General features: G+C 43.8%; 1 protein-coding gene across 1 annotated transcript in view; it reads left to right on the forward strand.

Moving 5' to 3' along the window:
• LOC101606972 (prolyl endopeptidase) overlaps positions 1–12,261 on the forward strand; it is a 118,144-nt gene that overhangs the window by 61,686 nt on the left and 44,197 nt on the right. Inside the window, exon 8 of the mRNA XM_045155234.1 lies at positions 8,220–8,411. Coding sequence (XP_045011169.1) covers positions 8,220–8,411 — 192 coding nt within the window. The remainder of the gene's footprint in view (positions 1–8,219; positions 8,412–12,261) is intronic.

Raw genomic sequence — 12,261 nt, forward strand, 5'->3', positions numbered from 1 at the left:
AAGCTGGGTATGGCGGCATGCACACTTGGGAGGCAGGGGTAGGAGGACCCCCGTGGGTTTGAGGCTACCCTGAGACTACATAGTAAGTTCCAGGTCAGCCTGGACTAGAATGAGACCCTATGTCAAAAGAAAAGAGGAGTATTTCTTTTAAAATACATACTTTTATGTTTCTATTTTGCAGTTCTGGATATTGAACCCATATTACCACCTAGCTATATCCCCTGCCTTATTAATTTTTGTATTGTGGAGGCAGAATCTTACTAAGATGACCAGGAAGAACTCAAATTTGCAGTCCTCCTGCCTCAGCCTTCTGAGTAGTGAGGATTACAGGCCTGTGTTTCATACGCTTTCTATAAATAATGCTATTTTGAGGATATATAGTCACTTCACTGAGACTAAACTGAATACATCACTACCTATTTTCTGACTACAGTTAAATGTAATACTGTAAAACTATATCTGTCTTACATGGGCATTTAAATGTATTTATACCTAAAATGTAAATATATTCCTAAGTCTATAATTAACTTTGGAATCTGTTTCCTGTGTGGGTGTGTGCTTGTGTGTGTGGGGGGGGGCATTGAACAGGCACCCTACCACTGGAGCTTCATCTCCAGCCCCTTTTTGTATTTGTCTCACTTAAGTTTTCAGACTGGCTTTGAGCTTGCTCTGTAACCAAGGCATCCTGAACCTGTCGTCCTCCTCCTTCAGCTGACCAGGCAGCTAGGACTACAGACCTACATCAGTAGCCCAGCTTAGTGGCCCACTTCTGGGTATTTGTGTTGTAAAAGTATCTTAACTCCTTCAAGTTGTTGTCTTTACATTATACAACCATAGTAGGTTTCGTGTAAAATCTAGGATTCCACATTTCTTCGTATTCAGTTATGAAGCACGTGTGTTAGTATGAAGTGTTGCTACTCACCGTGTGCCAGGCATGTTGTTAGAGTTGTTGACAGGGTGCTGCAGTCAGGTGGAAGGTGGGCGCCTCCTCATGGCTGGGCTCCCAAAGTTGTCAGCCTCAGTGACCCCGTGCTCAGTGTCAGCCTGCCTCCTTCTCTTCTGTTGCCTTTTATTTGGTCCTTTTTCTTCCTCATTCTTTATTTTTGTAACAGATAAATATGGGGTTCTGGGGTGCTTCCTGGAAGGAATCCCAAGCCCTGAGTTCATATCTGCAAATTAACCAAAGAATCGGCAGTTCCAGACTAGAGAAAATTATGATTGAAACACCACATTTTATTCAGGTATCACAAAGATGTGGGGAAGGGAGAAGACTGAAGGCTGAGGAAGAGAAGGTAGAGAGGGAGGTACACTACATGGTTCAGGAGCCATGGAAATGAGCATGGATCTTAGATTAAAAACATGTAAAGGGATTTTTTAAAAGTATGCATTTCCAAAGAGATTAAAGACAGTAATAAAAAGTGTCCCATTCCACCCTGGCAGCCAAAACTCAAAAGCATTGCTGTAACAGTCTGGAGAAGGGAGAGACAGGCGATCTTGCTGTGGGTCAGAGAAGATCATACTTTAGAGTTCTAGCTCAGCACACCCAGGCACACCTGCACTAGGTGTTCCAGCCAATTGGCCTGGGTCTAGAGGAAGAATCCACCCACACTTGGGCAGCGTGCCTGCTCTAGAGAGGTTGGACTTGTTCAGACGGGCAACCCCTGAATCCCATGACTGAAGCAGGAGGGCAAGCTGAGATGGGCAAGGTTAGCTGGGCTAGGCATGGGAAGATGGGACTTAGGATCATCCCTCCCTTTAAAGGCTGCCCTGGTCCTGCCTAGCCAGAAACTACCTCCCTACTCTGGAACCCCCATATTTTCTTTTCTTTTTTTTGTAGCAGATCAGATAAGTTACAAGATCATCAACAGGAATGAGACCCTCATCTCCTGTCCCAACTTCAAAGACTGCTAACTAGAATACTGGAGAACTGGAACTCTGAAACCCTCATTGCCAGTAGCACCCTGTTCAATGTAGCACCTTCGGGAAGTCCCAGGTCCGCTCTGCTCACGTCCTAGTATTTCACCCAGCTCTTTGCTAGCATGTCTCTCATCTGCTCTATTTTCTTTTTTGCTTGCGAGTTTGGTCATTTCAGATTGATGAAGTTTCAGGGCTTTCTATGTCATTATTTCAATCATTAAAGAAAATTGGCTTCCTCCTGCCTGCATAATCTACATTGCCTGCTAACAAAACCAAAAAAAGAAATTGAAACAATAACTGTCAGACATGCAAATTACTCAATCAGCAATCACTGTCTAATGCAAAGGGGTGACCTTTAGTCTTAAGGTAGCAAAGACAGTATTGATTCCATTGCTCATGCTTGATGGTCTCCACACTCTTCAGGAATAGAAAGTGGGGGAGAATTCTGTGAGAAACTGAAAGCAAATACAAGTGTCCTGAAGCCTAGCACGGCCATCTAAATGTTAAAAGCCAAGTGAAAGAAGGATAAAGAAAGGAGAGGAGGAGGGAAAGATTGGGAACATCAAAAGACCCAGTGAAAATAAGTAAAATAGTAAGTATGATGTAAATACCAGTAATGACATTAGCACTTATACTAATTTTTAAAATATAAACTTGGTTTTTAAAGATATTTGGGGGCTGGAGGGATGGGTTAGTGGTTAAGGCATTTGCCTGCAAAACCAAAGGCCCCAGGTTTATTTCCCAGGACCCATGTTTGCCAGAAGCGCAAGGGGGCGCACGGGTCTGGGTCTGGAGTTCCTTTGCAGTGGCTGGAGGCCCTAGAGTGCCCATTCTCTGTCTCTCTCCCCTCTCTTTCTCTGTCAAATAGATAATAACATATTTTTTAAAATTTTTATTTATTTGCAAGGGAAGAGAGAGTGAGAGAATGGGTGAGCCAGGGCTTCTAGCCCCTCTGCAAATGAACTCCAAATGCATGCTCCACTTGGTGCATCTGGCTTTATGTGGATCCTGGGGCATTGAACCTACACATGCAGAGACTTCATTTGGTCTTCTTGACTCCCTGGAGTAGCACAAGCTGCGCACCATTAAGTGACTCACATGCAGGCCAGTGGGGCTTCTAGCTCAGCACATGTGGGACGTCCTTCACCCCAGGAGCCCTTGGCTTCTGCCACTCAGCCTTCACCTGTGTCCGCACCTCGTGTGAACATGGGGCATGGCAAGCATTGCAGCTTTCGTAAACTACAAGAACACCTTAGTTCCTACTAATGGGAACCCACATTTTCCATGAAATGTGGTTAATATCATTGATTATTTTTAAAAGCAAGAAATCAAAGTTATGTTCTTACTCTAAGCAAAGCATAAGAGGATTTATTTTGAGCCAGTCTCCATGCAATAAATAAATCAGTCCTTGCCAAGAAAGCAGGCTTACAAAAAGCAATTTTAAGGTAAATGTGGAGAAGTTCTCTACGAGCTTTGGAGTGAATACCACGTACAGACAACACAACCCCAGGCAAAATGGGTAAAGTGTGAAAGGGCTAAAGAGTTAAGCTGCTTCTCTTTTTAAAAAAGCAATTTGACTGTTTTCCATTTAAATCAACAGAGTTTTCACTTGTTTGTAACAAAAAATGAACGTGCCCCATTGTTCAGCCCAAATCCTTTTCTCCTTCCCTTGACAGTCACTTCCTCCTCCGCTCTGCTCCCAATGCCCAGAGTGAGGGTTCAGGAGCTCAAAACGATTTCACATGCTTCCTTTTGAAATATCTGTGAGGGCCAAAGCTTTAAACTGTTTTGTAAGTTTTACAGCTAGATTTTCATAAATCCAACCATAGGTCCTTGAGTGCTTTTGACACAATGTGTATTCTGGTGACAGATATGGCCACAGGCTTGTTCCAAGTCCTAGTGTTCACTAGGGCTTAACTGACTGTGCCCTGTGTGCGTAGCAGAACTGAGGAGATTTCTACGGTGTTGTGCATCTGGTATTCCTTTAGTGACATGGGGTGGAGATGCATCACTTTGAATAAATACCACTGGCTGCAAGACCTTTTCAGGCAGAAATCATAAGATGGCCACTTTGTGAAATGGATGTTTCACATCAGGAAGTACTTGATTGTCAGGTGGCTATTTAAGGGATCTGACATTTCACTGAACCAAGAATTTGTGCCTACAAATATCATGGTCCAAAGAATCGTGTGTTATCATTCTTGATGTAAACAAATGTAGCCGTCAAGAGAATCATATCTCATGGTTCTTGCTGCATACAAATGAGCCCTTAGCATTGTGTTCAGATTCTTTGAGAGCTAATCATTTTACTAACATATTCTTTTAATACATTAATTTTTTTTCAAAGCATTGTTGCATATGGGCAGGATTTTTACCTTTAAGTGCATCACCTGCTGAGGAGGCGTTTAAGGGTAGTTTGTCGACAAAAGAGCATAATTGAACCTCTGATGCAGAGTTTAAGCTCTAATGAGAATTTATAAGGACTTGGTTCTGGAAGTTTGGCTGGGAGATTATATACTCTGAAGAACCTCCCACCTGAAGTAATTGAGATGCTTTTAATTAACATGTAGACAGGGCTTTCCAGATCCATTGCTGTTTTGGCATAAAGGAAAACCTTGAGACCAGAAATGGAGTAAAAGCAGGAATTCAGAAACCAGATTATCCAGAATGTCTTCACTGGGGAAGAAAGTGGGAGGCAAATCCTATACTGTGTGTTAAGAGTCAACTGAGAGAAACCAGTGCAAGAGAGATTGATAACCATGCAAAGCTGGCAGGGGTGGAACTAGAAGCTAGAGAGTGAATACTAAGGAAACTGACCCCTTTACATTGGCACCAAAGAGGAGCGGGGTAAGAAATTTCCTCCTGAAACATGAGAAGTCTTCAAGTATCTGCCGGTGGACTTGAGTGTGTGCCTGTGAGGTCCAGTACGCCTCATGCCATGAATTTGTAAGTGCATGAGTTGATTGTATCCCAGGAGGGCAAGCACCGAGAAAGAAAGGTCTTTCCTGGAAGACTGCCGCTTCAACACCAGCCTCCAAGAATTCCCAGTCAATGTTTCAAGGGAAATCAGCAGTTCACAGTCACAGGCCATAAATCAGATAAAGATGCAATAGCATGAGAACAGAACCAGCAGACTACAGAGTGGGGTGATCTGATTCCTAATGATCATATCAAATACACTTACAGGAATAAAACTCAGCATTATGCTGCTGTAAAAAGTAAATTAAACACAAAACTTGTTTGACTCATAAACAAGAAATAAAACACAATAAAGAATAACAGTCAGGGCTGGAGAGATTGCTCAGTGGTTAAGTTGATTTCCTGTAAAGCCTAATGTCCTGAGTTTGATTCCCCAGTACCCATGTAAAGCCAGGTGCACAAAGTGGTGTGTGCATCTGGAGTTCTTTTCAGTGGTTGGAAGCCCTGGCGTGCCCATTCTCTCCCTCCCTCCCACCCTCTCTCTCTTTCCCTCTCTCAAATAAATAAAGATTTATATATTTTTTAATTTATAAGGTAGGGTCTCATCCTAGCTCAGGCTGACATGGAATTCACTATGTAGTCTCAGGGTGGCCTCCAACTCTCGACAATCCTCCTACCTCTGCTTCCCGAGTGCTGGGATTAAAGGCATGCGCCACCATGCCCGGCTAAAAAGATATTTTTTATAAATTTAAAAATAAAAACATTACTAAAGACAAAGCTTAATAATTGTAAAGGTTTCGAATCATTTTTACTTAAGCACAATAATGCTATGTGTATCTAATAGTCTTCAAAATACAAGGAGCAAATGTGGACAGATATATACATTAAAACAAAGGCAGAATTGTAGCAGAACATTCTTCATCAGACTTTTTCTGATAGAGCATGTGGCCAAAAATTGATCAGTAAACATACAAAGTTGAGTGGCCCTGTGTGCGTAGCAGAACTGAGGAGATTTCTACGGTGTTGTGCATCTGGTATTCCTTTAGTGACATGGGGTGGAGATGCATCACTTTGAATAAATACCACTGGCTGCAAGACCTTTTCAGGCAGAAATCATAAGATGGTCAGTGACCTGATAGGCGTCTTCAGCACACTGTTGTCATTGATGTAGAAAACACATCCCTCAATTACACACAGAACATTAAAAAAGAAAGTCACAGAGCTTTTCTCGTCAAATTCAAAGGATTGAAACAATACCAAGTGAATTCTTTCAGCACGTAAGAGTTAGCCAAGTCAGTAAGAACCAGAGGGTGATTGATTGCACAAAAATAATGTCCAGTGGAAAAAGTCAGCTGCAGCAAAATGCATGTTGTGTGATCCCATTGTATAAATTCAAAAAGGAGGCAAAACTATTATGTTTTTCTTTTTCTATTTTCCTTTGAGGTAGATTCAAGTCTCACTCTGGTCCAGGCTAACCTGGAACTCACTCTGTAATCCCATGCTAACCTCAAACTCACGGCAATCCTCCTACCTCTGCCTCCCAGTGCTGGGATTAAAGGGGGGCACCACCACAGCTGGCTCCCTCTAATTTTTTCTAAAAGGACTTAAATAAACCTTGAGTAACTGGAATACTAGATTATATCCTTAAATACTCAATATTTTAGAGGTACAAATAATCCCAGAGGAAATATATAAGTAAATTTAAAACAATTTCAATCCAAATCCCAATAGATTTTCAGGGACTCTGTCACTATTCTCAAGTTCCCTGGAAAAACAAACATGCAGGGACAATCATACAGAAGAGAAGCTGCTGTGAGGCCAACCAGGGCACTCTGCTCTTTTGTTGTGAGGCAGTTCCCTCTCCTGGTATGAGGTACTCCTGGCTCTCTTTGTACCTTTTCTACCTTTGCATACATCCACAAACGCCATGGCATAGTTTTGCCTCCAGCCACTGGAAATGAACTCCAGACATGTGAACCACCTTGTGTATCTGGTTTACATGGGTCCTGGGGAATCTAAACTGTATCCTTTGGCTTTTCAGGCAAGCACTTTAACCACTAAGCTATCTCTGCAGCCCATCTAGTGGATTTTAAGTAGCAGAGTGATACATGGTGAGCCATTAGATGACAATGGTAATGGACATAATGGAAGATGTGTTTAGTGTAGACCATTCCCATCCTAGTTCAGGAAGTGGAGGACATGCCTTTATTTGTATCTTTGTAGTACTTGCCATTGTCTTTCAGTACTGAGTTTAAAAGTGACTAAAAAAAGAGAAATAATAAACCGGGTGTGATAGCACGGGCCTTTAATCCCAGCACTTGATGCCTAGGTAGAAGGATCACTGTGAGTTCGAGGACACCCTGAGACCACCTAGTGAATTCCAGATCATCCTGAGCCAGAGTGAGACCCAACCTTGAAAAACAACAAAAACAAAAACAAAAAAAAAACCCACAAGTAATCTGCAGGTAAATGTGTCTTGAGAGAAGTATCATGAAGTATCTGCCACTTAAAAGTGGCTGGCCATTTGAGATGGGCCAGTCAGAGGACATAGCCTGAGACATGACCCAGTAGCACAATGTGAGGAGTCAGGCAGTTGATCAGTACCAGAAGATGCGAGGTGAGGCAAGTGATGGGCCAAGCAGATTTGCCCAGGTTGGAAAGGACTATTGAGTGGGGACCACAACCTGGAGTCTGGATTTTGTTCCAGTGTAATGAGAACTCATTGAGTGTTTCAAAGGGCACCAGTTTGGACCAAGTTAGGGTATTCAGACATTGCATTGGCTAGAGCAGAGATAGGAGTGGTCATGGAAAGACCAGGCAGGAAGCTAACAGTGTAGGCCAGGGCTTCTCAGACTTGACATTGTGCGCTGGCTGCTCTGCTGTTGTGGGGCCGCATTGTACAGTGCTTCACCCTGCTCTGAACTTTACCACTCAGTGTCAGCAGCCATCCTCGCCCCCCAAGTTTGGACAGCCAAAATGTCTGTAGACATCTCAGTGCCCCTTGGGAGAAGGTTGTCACTTTGTCACTGGTTGAAAACCATTGCTGTTATTCTAGGAGGCATATGATGATGTAGGGTGATGGGAAAGATGGAGACAAATGGTTAGACTTGAGACCCTCGCAGGTGGAAGAGGGAGGTAGGTATATGAGGGGATAGGACAGAAGAGATCCTTCACTGTGCCCTCGCTGCCAGGGTCTTTAGGGGCTCCTTGGTATTCACCTACAACTGGTCCTTTCTTGTGCATTAGAGCTTCCAGATGCCACCTGTGCCTGGGGCTTAATAGACAGAAAAGATTCCCCTCCTCTCCCTAAATACTATTTATACCTTTTTTTTAAAAAAAAAAAAACATCAAAGAAGTGACAGGAACATTTGGTCTCTTTCTAGGAATCCTGAAATGGGTAAAACTGATTGACAACTTTGAAGGAGAATATGACTATGTAACCAATGAGGGGACAGTGTTCACATTCAAGACTAATCGCAACTCTCCCAACTACCGTCTGATCAACATCGACTTCATGGATCCTGAAGAGTCGAAGTGGAAAGTGCTTGTTCCTGAGCACGAGAAAGATGTCCTAGGTAAGGTCATGGGTTCCTGAGGGCTGGGGAGATGGGTCGGGTACCTGCCACACAAGTGTGAGGACCAGAGTTTGGATGCTGTGTACCCACATATAAATGCCAAGTGTGGTGGTGGTGCATACCTGAATTCCCAGCAGTGGGGAGGCGGAGATGGAGAATCATCTCTCAGGTTCACTGGCCAGGTAGTCTAGCTGAATCAGGGAGCTCTTGGTTCTACATACCCTGTCTCAAAGAAGGTGGACAGGGATTGAGAAAGACACCTGGATTGAGAAAGACACCTGATGTCAGCCTCTTGTCTCCACATGCAGACATGCACATATGCCTAACAGTATGTACATGTAACATAAAGGTCACTTGAAAGTGTGCTTGTAGTTTTATTTGGTTAGAACATCAACAGGTTGGTCCATCTCATGATCATGTGCTTGATTGCATGGTAAAGAGCTTTAACTTTTTTTTTTTGTTTTTTTTTTTAACAGCACTGGGGATTAAACCCAGGGCCATACATGCCAGACCAATGCTATGCCAACTTAGCTTTAACCCCAGCCCTGGACTTCTGATTATTAGAACTAAATGCCTTCATGTATGGGACATCATTGCAAGGGTCCAAAAATTGCTGAAGAAAGACTCCAGACTCAAATAGTATGCAAAAACAAAGAGTGTTTATTCTGCACAATCAGCCAGCATGCAGAGGTCAACCATTCATACAAAATGGTTACCCCGAGAGAAGCCCACAGGTCCCTTTTAAGCACATCTAGGGGAATTCCAGATGGGTTAAGTAATCTTTTAAAATGAGTGGCTAGGTAAGCAGCAGTTGCAGTTGTACATTTCTGATTGGTTGGAGCAAAAGGGTTGTGAACGGCACAAAAGGGACCTGTCTGGGGAAACTGACTCAGGCCCCTGGGCAGCTATCTCTCCTGGCCACATGTCAGGGCAGGGTCCTTTCCGTAAGTCCTGCCTGCCTCTCTAGGAAAGTGAAACTTAGGCCTAGTTAGGGTGGAACCTTACTGAAGCCTGTCATGGCATCAGTTTGGTCCCTTCAATATTTCCATGTGGATCTGCTCTGTGAAAACTGGTGGTATGAATTCATATTTTGAAAGGTACTGGTGTGGTTTTAGGCAGCAGTTACCTTTGTGTATTTACTCTGTGGTAATAATTGCCAACATTATTTAATTGATGAAACCACTTAGTCTTTCAGCTCTTTGCTTTAAACTTTTGAATAACCTTTGGCTGTCAGTATACTACCTGTGGCAGACCTGAGGGCAGTTGGACAGCTGAGTATTAGAAAAGAGAATCAACTGTTGACAGGTTTAACTGAAAACGATTGCATTCATTTCGTTGTACTCTGAACTTCATTCACCTCTGCAGAGCCTTCCTTCCATATCAGATGTGTTTCACGTGCTTTTCAGGTCCTTTTCAGTCATTTGATCTATATTCTTACAGAAGTAATATGCTGCCTGTAGCAGACAGCCTCGGGTCACGAGATGAACTTCCAGACCAGGTGCAGTTATGGAGGGATTTATTGAAGCTTACAGAGGATTATTTGGGGTTGGGCTTGCTGGTACTCACCCAGCATCAAAGATGGTGGGTGAGTTTTTAAATCCTTGTGGCAGTCTGGTCCAAGTCAACTGTCCATTGAATCCACGTTCTGGATTGCTCCATTCAAAGGCAAAGAGATGTTGATGGGCTGGGGCATGTGGCAGACTGAAGAATGCATCCTTGAGGTCCAGCACCACACACACATTGTGCTCAGGTGACAGTGCTTGGCAGAGTGTATGGATTTGGCACCATGGGGTGGATGTTTTCCACCCATTTATTAATTCCCCTCAGATCCTACGCAGGCTGGTAGTCATTGGAGTGTTTTTTTGTTTTTGTTTTTTTGTTTTTACTGGCAGGGGAGGAGTATTCCAGGTGGACTGACAAGGGACTAATATCCCTTGTTCCCAAAGTCGGTTTATGTTAGGTGTTATTCCCAGTTTGGCCTCTCAAGGCATAGGGTATTGGTGGATTCGGGTTGGGCTAGCTTTAGCCCTCAGTTGGACCATGATTGGGGTCCGATGCTTGGCCAGCCCGGTCGGATTTCTTTCTGCCCATATACCTGTAATCCTTTCCCATAGTTCCCTCAGGTATGGGCTTTCAGGGTGGCTTGGGAGAGAGAGGTATATATAGAGTTTATATTCTTCCTCCAGTGACACAGTTAACATGTGCACAGGACCATTCTGATTAAGAACCTGTACTCCCTCAGGCTAAAATGGATTTGTGCCCCCATCTTAGTCAAAAGGTCTCACCCCAGGAGTGGATATGGACACCCAGGGATGACAATGAGCGAATGGGTTACCCATCCCATTCCTGAGTCCACTTATCTTCAGGTAGTCCATGAATATTTATTTGTCCCTGTGGCTCCCTGGGCCCATGTTCTTTTGGTGGACAGGGGTCCCATGGGCAGTTTCAGTATGGAATGCTGAGCCCCAGTGTTGACTAGAAAGTCTGTTGGTTTTCCCCTCCACCTTCTAGGTGACTCCAGAGCTCATGGAGGGGACATGAGCCCTGATGTCCTCAGTCACTGAGTTCTCCTATGTCCAGGATTTTAGGATTTCTGTCCCTTTGTCTTTGTGGACATTCATTTTTCCAGTGTCCCATCTCTTTGCAATAAGCACATTGGTCTTTTTGGAGATGGGGTTGGTGTTGTCCTTCCCCTCTCAATTGTGAGGCTGCTCTATCCCTGTTTCTCCCATAAGCCATGTTTTTTAATTCCTTTGGGCCAGAATTTCTTGTGGCAGCCAGTAGTATTTTGGCCAGACCTCTTGTTTGTTTATCTTCTGGAGTCTCTCTACTATTATAAACTTTTTCTGCTGTTGCAACTAGTTCTGACATTTGCTTACCTTTGAAACCATCCAGTTTTTGGAGTTTTCTGCAGATGTCAAGTACTGCCTGGTTGACAAAAGGCGTGTTCACGGAAGACTGGTTTTCTCTTGCTTCCATGTGCAGAGGTGTATAGGTCTGGTAGGCTTCTAGTAGCCTCTCCATAAAGGCCCCCAGGCTTTCCTCCTTACCTTGTATAACCTGCTCTACCTTAGATAAACTTGTGGGCTTCCTAGCAGCCTTTTGGAGAACGCCCCATCATAATCTGGCGGTAGACTCCGAGTACCTCTTTACCTTCAGGGCTGTTGGGATCCCAGTTAGGGCAGGCTAAGGAGAAGGCTGTGTCCACAATAGCCTGCATATAATACCTTTGACTTTATAAATGGTGGGGAGGTGGAAGATGCCTCCCTCTGGCCATCCCACATTGACAGTTAGCCATTTATTCCTACAAAAGATGGTTAATTTCCCTAATCATACTGTTAAGCCTAGATTGTCTGCCAGGCATCTGAAATCCTTGAAATATGATTGTACTAGGTCCAGTGGGGTGGAGCTGGTTGCCTGTTCTATGTTAACTTTCAATAATATTTTCAAGAAACCAGAAAAGGACAAACAAAACACAGGTACACAGACACAAAAAACAGATTTCCTAGGAAGTGAAAAACACACTCAAATGCTACAGTCGGCAGCCTATTCTGTGAATGGGCTCTGCCAAATGGGCACAACCCGTCACTATTTATCAAAACCAGAGTCAAACTGGAGCTCTCAGGCTCCACCAGATCGGAGCTTTTCAGCTACATCAGATGGCAGCTTGGACTCTGCCAGGTTGGAGCTTTCTGGTTCTACCAGAAAGGGGTCTGGAGCGTCCTTGGACCCCCCCTCCCCCCCCCCCCCCGAGGCATCATTCTTACCTCCATGGGCCTCCAAATTGCACTCAGACACCAGATTTAACAAAAATAAAACAAAGAGCAGAGCAGACCAAAGACACACAGAG

The sequence above is a fragment of the Jaculus jaculus genome, chromosome 7 (genome assembly GCF_020740685.1).
Source record: "Jaculus jaculus isolate mJacJac1 chromosome 7, mJacJac1.mat.Y.cur, whole genome shotgun sequence".
NCBI classification, from domain to species: Eukaryota; Metazoa; Chordata; class Mammalia; order Rodentia; family Dipodidae; genus Jaculus; species Jaculus jaculus.